General features: G+C 58.7%; 5 protein-coding genes across 5 annotated transcripts in view; 2 read left to right on the top strand and 3 right to left on the bottom strand.

Moving 5' to 3' along the window:
* Positions 1-1,053, top strand: part of CHGG_10323 (uncharacterized protein) — a gene marked incomplete at both ends in the record, with an annotated part of 2,016 nt that extends 963 nt beyond the window's left edge. The window contains 3 exons of the mRNA XM_001228249.1: positions 210-691; positions 859-914; positions 973-1,053. Of these exons, the coding sequence (XP_001228250.1) occupies positions 210-691; positions 859-914; positions 973-1,053 (619 nt within the window). The remainder of the gene's footprint in view (positions 1-209; positions 692-858; positions 915-972) is intronic.
* Positions 1,054-1,647: 594 nt separating this feature from the next.
* Positions 1,648-5,532, bottom strand: CHGG_10322 (90S preribosome component RRP12; the record flags this gene model as incomplete). Its single annotated transcript, XM_001228248.1, has 2 exons — positions 1,648-5,385; positions 5,464-5,532. 2 exons carry the CDS (start codon positions 5,530-5,532, stop codon positions 1,648-1,650), a joined length of 3,807 nt encoding a protein of 1,268 aa, XP_001228249.1.
* A 630-nt stretch (positions 5,533-6,162) lies between these two features.
* CHGG_10321 (uncharacterized protein) lies at positions 6,163-7,947 on the bottom strand (the record flags this gene model as incomplete). Its single annotated transcript, XM_001228247.1, has 4 exons — positions 6,163-6,577; positions 6,635-6,938; positions 6,994-7,117; positions 7,738-7,947. The coding sequence occupies 4 exons, from the start codon at positions 7,945-7,947 to the stop codon at positions 6,163-6,165; spliced, it is 1,053 nt and encodes a 350-aa protein (XP_001228248.1).
* A 372-nt stretch (positions 7,948-8,319) lies between these two features.
* On the top strand, positions 8,320-9,091 carry CHGG_10320 (uncharacterized protein; the record flags this gene model as incomplete). The annotated part of the gene is made up of 2 exons (XM_001228246.1): positions 8,320-8,370; positions 8,738-9,091. The coding sequence occupies 2 exons, from the start codon at positions 8,320-8,322 to the stop codon at positions 9,089-9,091; spliced, it is 405 nt and encodes a 134-aa protein (XP_001228247.1).
* A 320-nt stretch (positions 9,092-9,411) lies between these two features.
* CHGG_10319 (uncharacterized protein) overlaps positions 9,412-11,465 on the bottom strand; it is a gene marked incomplete at both ends in the record, with an annotated part of 2,360 nt that continues 306 nt past the window's right edge. The window contains 2 exons of the mRNA XM_001228245.1: positions 9,412-11,021; positions 11,074-11,374. Of these exons, the coding sequence (XP_001228246.1) occupies positions 9,412-11,021; positions 11,074-11,374 (1,911 nt within the window). The remainder of the gene's footprint in view (positions 11,022-11,073; positions 11,375-11,465) is intronic.

Here is an 11,465-nt window from a genome sequence, read left to right as displayed (position 1 = left end):
ATACGTCGAAAATGTCTTTCTCGACCTGGTCTCCCTTTCCCCCTTTTCCGAACCCGCTCCCCCGCCCCCGCCCCCCCTTTCCACGTCTACCTGCGAGCCCGCCCGCGGATCCGCGACTGCCGAGGAAACCCACTAGGATCTCTCCCAGGACCAGTCGGCCGTAATACCCCGAGCATCAATAAACGCACGCCGCTTCTTCTCATACACAGCCTCCTCATGCCCGTGGCGCGAGGGAACATGAAACTGCAAATGGAAGCCCGGCACCTGGAGATCGTAGATGGCGCCAGGGAGGAGCATCTCCGTCTTGGGCTCGGGAGACCGCGGAGGAGTCAACTGTCGCCCACCACCACCACCCCCACCGACCCGGGGGGGACTCCAGAGCACGTCACGGCCGTCCTCGACCAAGCCCGTGCCGTTTTCCGAGATATCCTGGATGACGATGCCCGAGCCGTGCGCAAAGCCGAAGCGCACGTGCTGGGCGCTGACGAAGGGCGAGTCGAGCACGATGTCGCAGGCGTCCGGGTCGCGCCCCAGCACGAAGGCGCTGCCGCGCGGGTCCTTGGGCGGGCGCGGGAAGGAGAGCAAGAAGGTGCCTCCGGGCGGGGATGGTGTGGGTGTCGGCTTGCCGGGGGTTCGGGGGTGGTGGCTGTAGCGGTGGCCCGGTGGTGTCCAGTCGGTGAGGGCGGGGTCGGTGTGTAGGCGGGATTGGTTGGCTGAGAGGAGGCTGGGGAAGGCGGCGCTGGGGACGTCGTGGATGGTTAGGGCGAGGATTAGGTCCGAGTAGAAGACCATGTGGCCGTCTTGGATGAAGGGGGTGAGCGCCATGGTGTTTGTGGGTGTTGTTGCGTGCTAGTCTAGATCAAGGTGGGTTTGTTCAAGATGATGCCGAGGCAAGTGGTGGTTTAGGACATGTCGTGTGCCCCTTTTATAAACAATTATTTTGTACATTAGGCGAAGTTAGGCGCTTGTCAGGCTGGTGACGTGGAGCGGGAGCAGTGCGCGCTTGCAACGATATCTTCTTCATTTGCCGGGAGTCTTAAGACAGAGGCCTAGAAAGAAGCCATGAACCCGCGCGGTTCCTTCATCAAGGCCGAGTGGGCGTTGAACCCCGTGTCTCACCCGTACTTCCTGGTTGATGTGGGAATTAAGTATGAAAGGCAGCGAGTCTTGTGTCGTTGAGGCGCCATGTCTCACTCCTCTTTCTCGTCCAATAGGGGGTGCATGAGAGACACGTCCAGACTCAATGAGTGGACACCAGCCGAGGCGCGCGCAAAGATGACAAGCCCAACCAGTGAGATTTGAGCAAACCGCCTCTCTCTAGATCGAGCTTCGTTGTAACTCCCGATAAACCCCGCCGTTGAAAAATAGACATTTTGTCGGTCGAGAATTGGAGCCTACAAGCACTTCGTTCGCCCAGGGGGAAGCCATAGCAGTCGGTTCAGACATGAACCCATTCCGTCTCACTGAGCACCTGCTTTCGAACGCTCACGTGCAAGCTCACCCACCCAAGAACATGATCAAACAATTTCAAGCCCTAGATCAATCATAAACATTTTACCCGACCTCAACACCACGGAATAAAACATAAAACCAACCACAGCCCTCCAAACAAAACCCCCAACTTATGATCGCCTGCTCCCACCCTTATTAACCCGACTCCCCTGCGTAGCAGGCCCCCTCTGTCTCTCCTGGCCCAACCCCCTTCCGCCCAGAAGCAGCCGCAATCCCCCCCTTCCCACCGCGTCCGCCTCCCCTCCCACCACCCCTCCCTCTCCCAAACCCACCACCACCGCCTCTCCCCCTTCCATCACCACCACCACCTCTCCTACGGTCATTCCCGCGCTTATTATCCCTGAACGCCTTCGCAGCCGCACCCTCATCAACATCCATACCGCCGCCATCATCGCTGTCGTCATCATCATCGCCCTTCCTCCCGCGGCTCCACTTCAACTTCCCGCGCTGGCCCCGGCGCGGCGCATCCTTGCCCCGCAGCGCAGCCACATACGCGCCCACGCCGCTCTCCTCCTCATCGCCACCAGCCGCGCCGGCAGCAGCGGGGGTGTCGATATCCATCGCGCCGTCATCATCCCCGCCGAGGATCAGCTTCCCGTCGACGTCCGTCTTGGCCTTCATGCGCTTGCCGGTGCCGTCCTTGCGCAACCGGCCGGGCTTGGTGGTGGAGATGTTGGCGAGGGCGTTGCGGTCGAGTAGGTCGAGGGGCTCGGCCTCGTCCTCGAGGATGTAGGCGTTGGCGCCCCTGTGCGCAGCGGCGGCGCCGCCCCGGCGGTTCTGCTTGCGGCCCGTCATCTCGGCGTCCGAGTCGTCCGAGTGGTCCGACTCATTGCCGCCACCGCCATCCTCGTCCTCGCTGCTGTACAGCGCCTGGTCGTACTCGTTCTCGAAGCGGCTCTTGCGCCTGCCCTCACCGTCCGAGTCATCACCGCCGCCCTCCTTGGCGGCTTCCTTCTTGCGCTTGCTGCGCTCCTTGGTCTTGCGGATGTTGGTGATGAGCTTGCGGTCGGCTTCTGGGCAGTGCTTGTTGACCGTGTCGACGCCGAAACGGCGGACCATGCGCTCGAGGATGTGCTTGACCTTGGAGCGGAAGTGACCCTTGTGCTCGTGGCTCCAGACCATGACGTTGGGGATCAGGGTCGGGAGGCGCGGGGTCATGAGCTCGGTCGGCAGGCTGATGACGCACACCTTGACGAAGCCCAGCACGCTCTTGACGATCTCGCGGTTGTTGGAGGTCAGGAAGAGGTCCATGGTTTGCACCAGGTCTGACATGGTCTCCTTGCTTAGCAGCTCCCGGAACTCGTAGAGGACGCGGGTGATGGCGGTGATGGAGGCTGAGATCATGTGGGGCGTGCTGCCCGCGAGACCGGCGCTAACCATGGTGAAGTACTCCTCGATCGAGGCCTTGACTGCCGGCGCATCCTTGGGCATGTTCGGGACCTTGCTGTTATCGATCAATGCTCCGTCCGCAGCCACCATGATCTGGCCCATCAAAACAAGGAGGTCGAAGGCTGTTGTCCGAGCCTTTTCATTGTTCTCCTTGCAGCTGATGACCACTTCGGAGAGGACAGCAGGAATAAAATGGAGTGATGTGTGGGGAATAAAGGGGAGCAACGCGGTAATTGCGGCAAGACGTTCTCGCCTAGCGGGCGCAGACACCTTCTCGGCGCTCGACAAGATAAGGCTCTGAAGCTCGGGGTGCCTTTGCTCAAGAGCGGCCTTGCCAATTTCCGAATCCGCCAGCCGCGGAATCATCTTGTAGGCCTTCTTTTGAAGTTGTGGGTCGTCATCCTTGAAGACGACAAGTGACGCGATCTTGAATAGAGCCTCAAAGCTCTCTCGCGGTAGGTAGATAGACATAGTGACGACAAGGTCCATAAGCGTGTGGGCGGTGGAAGGCACCTGCTCGCCGCTCTGCTGGTTCTTGGGCTTCTCGACCGGTTCTTGGAGAGCAGCAGCCAGCTTCTCACACACGAGGTCGAACGTTTCCATTAGCCGCGCCGGCGGGATGACGCTGAGGTAGGCGTTGATGGTTTGCAGAACCGGCCCCCGCTTCTGGGGCAGGGTTGTGCTGTAGACGTTGAAGAGGACCGCAAGGAAGTCGGCGGAGAATGTCGTTCCCAGGTACTCGAGGTTCTTCTGTGCTGCCTCCTTGGTTACCCTGCTGTGCAGGACGGGGTCTTCTTCCTCAGTCGCTGAGGAGACGGCTTGGTTGGATTCCACGAGCGCCTTGAGGGCACGGCAGACATCCAAACGCAGCTCTACTTGTTCATAGAGCAGACTTGTCAGCATCTCGGCGAACTCCTTGTCGAATGCTTCCGTAAGGTCTAACGGCAAATCGCAGAATCCTGGGAGAATGGACCAAATTTGTTGCACAACTGTCTCAAAGATCTTGATCTCCATCGTCTTGGGGGCGCCACCGTGGTCCAGAACGCGCTGGAACATGGCCGCACTCAAGGGTACAAACTCGGTTCTGAAGTAGGCGAGGTTGGTGTTTGATGTGTAGTCGCGCAAGAGTGGAAGCATCCAAGCCCTCCCCGGCTGACCTCTCGCCGGCTTGGCGAGATTTAGGGGCAAGACTCCCAGAACTGCCTCCGGGCCCATTGCTCGAATTGCCTTCCCAATCACTTCGTCCGCCTCTTGCTTCCCGGCGAACGAATCATTGCCGCGCATCTCACCGATGCTCTTCGTTATGGCGAGGAGATAAGGCGCCGCTGCCCAGCGCAGGGCGTCAAACATGGCACCAATAACGTTAAAAGTCTCGAGCCACGCTGCTTGGTACTTGACAGTTAGAAGCCCTTCCACCGTGTTCACCAGTTTCTGGATAACCTTCTCGTCGTATATTGATGGGTCCACCAGCACCTGCCTGGGGACACAATTCACCATAAACGACACCAAACACTCCGAAGCCGAGATCCGGATGTTCTTGGCCTCGGACTCGAGGTACCCCGCCACCATGTTGAACGGCTCCAGCAGTTCTTGGAAAGTCTCCTCGGGCGAAATCTGCGCCGAAACATCGTAGGCTCTGGATACAATCGCGATCCACGGCGGGAGTAGCTGGGTATCGTTGGCAGCCGGGCGCAGCTCCTTGATGATCTCGAGTAGCCTCGGAAGCTTGGCCGACGCAACGTCGTCCGCCATGCCCTCAAAGATCATCTCGAAAATGTCGAACACCGACATGCTCATATGCTCGTTTCCGGACCGGGCGATTCCTAGGAGCAGCTCACATAGCGACTCAATCTTCTTGCTCGGCCATCCGCCGCTGGCAGACGCAACGGTCTTGACTAGCTGCAGCGCGTGGATAAGCTCGGGGTCGTGCACGGCCTCGGAACCCTTCTTCTCCTTCCTCAGCTGGGCGGCCTTCTCTGCCACGGCGTTCAGGCTCATGATGGCAGTCTCGGCGCACATGGCGGCGGCGGGATGATCGAGAGAGGGGCTCGGCGGGGGGCTCTTGAGGATATTCCTCAGGGCTTCCTGCGCCCTCTTGCGCACCTTCGGGCGGGGGTCCAAGGAAAAGCTCAGCAAGCCGCCCACGGCGCGGCGGGGGCCGATCACGGCGGCGCTCATCTCCCATGCTGCCGCATCCTGGGCCAGCAACAAGTGCTCCAGGCAACCAATTGACGATCTAGTCAGGGGCGCATCGGCGTCGGGCTGGGACAGTACTGGCGCTAGCAAGGTGAGGATCTGGGTGAATTTGGCTCGGAGGAGGGGTTCGGGGGCGAAGGGTGTGATGACGTCGAGAAGATAGACGACGGGATGTGCGAGTGCCTTGTTGTCGAGGAGGCTGAGCAGTGCGGCAAAGTAGGCGGTAGGGGTGGGCTCGGTGTTGCGCTCCTTGAGGGCAGACTCGACACCCTCGAGAATACTAGCAGTCTGCAACACAATTAAGTCAGTACTCGCCTTCGAAAAGAAGAACGTCGAGTAAAAAAAGTAAAGAATCATAAAACCCACCTGCTTTTGGCTCTGCAGATTTGGAGACCGGATCTTGTCCAGCTTCTCTTTCAATGAAGGAGAAGCCATCTTGGCAGTCTGTATCTGAGGTCCGGTGTGCAAGACGAAGCACCTCTCGGTCTGGAAATCGAGAAATTTCAGAGGCAGAAACAAAAAGTTGGGTGTTATCGCTTATCGGGGCCAACCCCACCTCAATGCAGGGTCTGATAAGGGTTGACGGACGGCCAAAGTTCAGGGTTAGCAGAGGGAGAGTTCATGAGATTAACCTTGAACACACATCCCCGTCCACAGCCAACAAGGTGGAGGATGCGGGAGTGTGTAAATGTGTACGACTCGTCAGGGCTAGTTATAACGTACTACACTACTTACTGCCTCGGCAATGGCTCTCCGTTTGCTGTGTTGGCGCTGCGTTGTAACCAGCCCCCACCCCCAGTGTTAGACAACGTAAATGAGGTGTGTTCCTCGATAGCAAGATTGGAATGGATCGCGGCGGCCGTTTACAGTCTAAGTCCTTTTAAAAGGTACGTAAACTGGTACATTTGCAGTGCAGCGATTGACATGGTATGGTGTAGGCTGGCCGGGACCTTGGTTTGTTCCATTGGCCGAGTTAGCCACCTACTTCCTCTATCCCACAGTCGTCGAATCTTTCCATCAATTATGCGCTCTAACCCCAAACGCCAAAATTATCCAGGCAGTATCTCAAGCAAATTCGTTGTCCGCATCCTCGATCTGGTTCTTGATCCTGAGGAAGATCTCCGTCTTCCATTTGTCCAGTGGGCTCATCTGGTTGTATTGGTATAGCTTGTCGGTGAACACCTCCTGGTCCCCGGCGTCGATGGCTTCGATCAGGTCCGAGAGCAGCTGGTACTCCCGTTGGGTCGCAAACGACGGATCCTTCTCTACGTACCTCTCCAGGTTACGGCGAGAACTGACGAGGTCCTTGGTTGCGAGGATGCAGATCCCTGCCTTCATCCAGTAGTCCTTGACCGAGTATTTCATCAGGTGGTTGTCGAGTGATGAGTCGGCTACCTTCTCGTAAAGTTCCACGGCCTGGAAGTAATCGCCCTCAAGTCCAGCCATATCGGCCACCTTGAGCCAGTTCTTGTTCGCCAGGCTACCCAACAGCGTTAGCAACAAAGCATAGAGGCTAAACTAACACATAACCACTCACGCCTTTGCCCCGTCGTCCTCGTAGTGGCGCCCCGCTTCGGTATAGAGCGGGATGGCGCCCTTGCGGTCGCCGACCTCATCAAGCAGCTCGGCGGCATTTTCTAGATGCGATGCCGCTCGCCGGAAGTTGCCCTTCGCCTGGTACCGGCTGATGGCCACCTGGATGCAGCGGATGGCGTCCTGGGGGTATTCTTTCCGGTAGACCTTGAATGCGTCCACCATCTGGTTCGCCGCATCGTCCGGCTCGTTCAGCTTGTCCCTGTGAATACCCGCCGCCGCCTCAAAACACGATCCCGCCTCCTTGTCTATCTACGGTCAGCGCATGCCGGGTAGGGGATTGGCTAGGCGCAAGCGACGCACTCATCCGCTCCAGCCGGTAGGCGTTGGCTGCCTGGACGTAGAGATCGGCGGCATTTTGGTATTTTTCTTCTTTGTTGCTGAAGAAGCTGAACCCTCCGGACGCGCCCTGGAGGGCCTTCTTCGCCTGTGTAGCTAACCGTTAGCAGCGGCGCGAGGGGGATGGCGGGGTTGGGGAGGAGGGGCACCTTATCCTCAAGCGCGCGTGGGTCGAGAGCCATGGTGTCGTTTCGATGGTATTGGGGGGAGGTTTCGAGATGAACGGAAATCGAGAGCGAGGCTATGATCGGGTGGTGTCGCGTTGCAGTCTTATACAGGGCTGGTTGGGGGCTTTGGGTAAGGCGGGGCAGTGGGCCAACACAGTCTCATGGCTGCACCGCAAGCTATGACGCCAGCTGTTACGAATTTAAGGATTCCCCCTTTTAGCTTTTCGCCCCCTAGAACAAGCTAGCTGTTTTCAATTGATCACTCAAGAACAAATAACGAATTTCCAATTCAACATCAACCCCAGCTTCATTCAGCTCGTCTCATCCCAGCCTCAAACCACACCCAACAACCCGACAACCAGGCCACCAACATGGCCAGCCCGCGCCTCCCCCTCTCCCGCCTCATCAGGCGGCCCGGTCTCAACCAGACCCACCAAACCCGCCAAACCTCCACCACACCACCCGGCCGACCACAACCACAACCACAACAACAACAATCACCACAACAACACGACCCTCACGCACTACTCTCCAAACCCACCTGGTCCATCCGCGGCCTCCTCCCCCCATCTTCCCCCAGCACCACCACCACCACCACCACCACCACCCAAACCACCCCATAACCCCCGCCCCTGTGGTTCAGGGGATAAACCCAGGTTGACAACTCGTCATGCTGCGGCGCGAGGGGGATGGCGGGGTTGGGGAGGGAGGGCGGCACCTTATCCTCAAGCGCGCGTGGGTCGAGAGCCATGGTGTCGTTTCGATGGTATTGGGGGGAGGTTTCGAGATGAACGGAAATCGAGAGCGAGGCTATGGGATCGGGTGGTGTCGCGTTGCAGTCTTATACAGGGCTGGTTTGGGGGCTTTGGGTAAGGCGGGGCAGGTGGGCCAACACAGTCTTCATGGCTGCACCGCAAGCTATGACGCCAAGCTGTTACGAATTTTAAGGATTCCCCCTTTTAGCTTAGCGCCCCCTAGAACAAGGGCTAGCTGTTTTCAATTGATCACTCAAGAACAAATAACGGGAATTTCACGAATTCGACATCAACCCCAGCTTCATTCGGCCTCGTCTCATGCCAGCCTCAAACCACCACCCAAACAACCCGACAACCAGGCCACCAACATGGCCAGCCCGGCCGCCTCCCCCTCTCCCGCCTCAATGAGGGCCGGCCCGGTCTCAACCAGACCGACCAAACCCGCCAAACCTCCACCACCACCACCCCGGCCGACCACAACCCACAACCACAACGACTTACAATCACCACGACAACACGACCCTCAACGCACTAACTCTCCAAACCCACCTGTGGTTCCAATCCGGCCGGACCTCCTCCCCCCAATCTTCCTCCAGCACCACCACCACCACCACCAACCGCCATTGAAAACCACCCCACAAACCCCCCCAACAAGACCCCATAACCCCCACCCAACTCACCCACCTCCTCAACCTCTCCGCCCTCCCGCACCCGCCCACCCCCTCCCAAACCACCTCCATCCTCACCACCCTGCACGCCCAACTGCATTTCGTGCGCGACATCCAGCGGGTCCCCACCGACGGGGTCCCGCCGCTCTCCGCGATCCGCGACGAGACGGCGGCTGGCCGGCGCGAGGCGACAATCGGGCTGGGGACGGCGGGGGTGGCGGCGGCGCTGCGGGCGGAGGAGGTGCGGGGGCGGTGTCAACGGCCGAGGAGGAGGAGGGAGGGTCAGGAGAAGAAGAGGGAAGGGGGGGATGGTGGTGGTGGTGGTGGTGGGATAGAAGGGGTGGAGGATTGGGATGTGCTCGGGGGAGCGGGGGAGAGGGTGGGGAGGTATTTTGTTGTAAGGAGCGGGAAGGGTGATGGTGTTGTTGGGGACGCGGATGCGGAGGGGAGGATGGTGAAAGGGGAGGAGTGATATTGAGTTTCCTGGAAAGAATGGGCGAGGACGAGACAGGTTGTGATGGGCCAGTTGCTTCCTGAAATCCGGGTTGAAGGGGAGGGACTTGGCGGAGGGCACACATCCAACAACTGGAACTGCAGACAGCCAAGCTACCTACTACCATGCTGATTGCTATGCGGTTTGTCTTCTCAGATAACGCCAACTAGGCTAAAACGCCGGGTGCTAATACACTAAAATAGACAACATGACGCCGTCCACCTCTCCCGCCAAAGACGGCCTCTCCAAATCATACTTCCGAGCCTCCCCGACGATCGTAGCCTGACCCACCAAGCAGTTCATTTCTTATTCTTCTTGCGCATCCTGGTCCGGATAATCCCCTGCTCGTTTTCTTTCTTGGCCTCCACCTTGCCCAGCTCGACCGCGTCCCGCCGCTCCTCGTGCTTGCGGTTACGGTCCTCATAAAACGACATCTCGGCCTCGTTCCGGGTGATCTGTGTCGTGTCCGTGTCTTCCCAGCCGATGTGCCGCAGGATACTGCCCACGAGGTATTGGTATCTCGGGTGGATACTGACCTTAGCAGTAACATCCACGTTCTCGATTCCGTCAACCCCGGTGACGCGCTGCAACCCGGCGAGCCCGAACTCGATGCTGCTGGTCCTGTAAAGGAATCCCAGTATGTAGTCATTCTCTGAGTACACGTTGACTAGGCGGCCCGATACCACGCTCTTCATGGCACACCACGCCATAGGGTCAGAAGGCGCGGGAGTCCCGATCAGGATGGCGTTTTCGACGAGCCCGAAAGCACGCTTCTCGGCCAGACACATCAAGCAGGCATAGATGGCTCGGGCCCCTAAACTGTAGCCGATCAGCGAAACACCACGCTCACCTTGGGCCTTGCTTATGATAACGTCGGCTAGGGTGGATCCGAGTTTGTCGGCGCGAACCATGCCGTTATTCCAGTTGTTATCAATGATCTTGCTAATTTTGAGGAGGCTGGCGGGCCATCGACCGTCGGCCAGGTTGGAGAAAACTGGCCCCTGCGGGTTAGCCACCATTGCAGAGCGATTGGGGGGCCTGGAACGGTGCTCACTGGTCCGAGCAACGATCTCCTTCTTGGCCACGGACCACGCAGCGCTCCGTACAAGCGTATCGAACGACGCGCCCAGCTTGCATAACGCGTCAAGCTCCCATCGAATGGCATACACCTCGCTCTGCTCCCCCAGGCATTGCCAGGGACTGACGGCGTCATCCCTGTTCATCATCCACCCGCTGATGCCCAAGACAACTCGGAGCCGACGGCTCTCCGGGTCGATCTTGCCCATCTCCAAACGCTGGCTGGGCGAGCCCCGAAGCGGCAGGAAGGCGAAGTCGCCGACATCCTTGAGGTAGTGCTCCATCATCTTTCCGGTGTTCCGGCTGCCATACATGCCGAACAACGCGCCCACAGCTAGGCTATTTTCGCCCATAATACCAAGAAGACCTGCTGCGGCCGCGCATGGGATCCCGGAAATCCCAAAAACGGACCCAATACGCGCTGCTTCGAGCGCTGCCGAGAGACCACCAGCCCCAGGGATGGCACCGGCAAGGGTACCCGCCAACCCAGCCTTCCATCGTCTAATGGGCTTGCCATCCTCACTTTTCTTCGGGACCAGAAACTCAGGCGGGATACCCTTGGCGATCTGGGCCAAGGCATCACACACTCTAACCTCATCTTCGGCTAGGACACGAAGAGGCAGTTGAAGAGCCGAGGCCATGTTCTGGAGCAGGACCCGGGTATAAGCGCCATAGTTTTCAATGGAGAGCAGTAGAAGGAGTAGTGCGTGAAGTAACAGGCACCTCTTCTCCACGGGCGATGAGGAGAGCGTGGTTGCAGTGGGCGGGTAAAGCTGCGTCAGCACAGGGTCGGGTTCCAGACTAATTGATGGCGTGACCGGAGACTTGGGTACTGTCAAGCTGTTAGCAAGTCTGAAAGACGTGTCCCGTCGCTCAGATCCTACCGGCTGCTTTGCCTCTCTTGTTAGAGGCGGGGCGCTTTTTAGAGCCAGCAGATGCAGGGCTGCTCTGGAAATCCGGACCTTTCTTGACCGAAATCTCGCCGACCCTCCGGTGGACGGCCGTTTGCCACTTTTTGAAGTGCACCAGAGCCTCTTTCTTCAGCTCCTGAAGTCGTGGGGCGGCATGGGTCTCTCCCTGTCTAGGAGCATCGGCGGCACTCGGAGCAGTACCACGCTTGTCTCGGTTCCGACCCGCTTTCTTGGAGCGGGGAGGTCTGACGTTCTCCTTCTGGCCGAGCCGGGTCTGGGTTTCATTCACGGAGTCGTGGAGGCTCAAGTCCTTGAGATGAGAGGGCAACTTGCTCCTAGACGTTGCTGCAGGATGTCTCGGACCT

This window comes from Chaetomium globosum, genomic scaffold (assembly GCF_000143365.1).
Source record: "Chaetomium globosum CBS 148.51 scaffold_7 genomic scaffold, whole genome shotgun sequence".
In the NCBI taxonomy this organism is placed as follows: domain Eukaryota; kingdom Fungi; phylum Ascomycota; class Sordariomycetes; order Sordariales; family Chaetomiaceae; genus Chaetomium; species Chaetomium globosum.
This window is presented reverse-complemented; position numbering and strand designations above follow the sequence as displayed.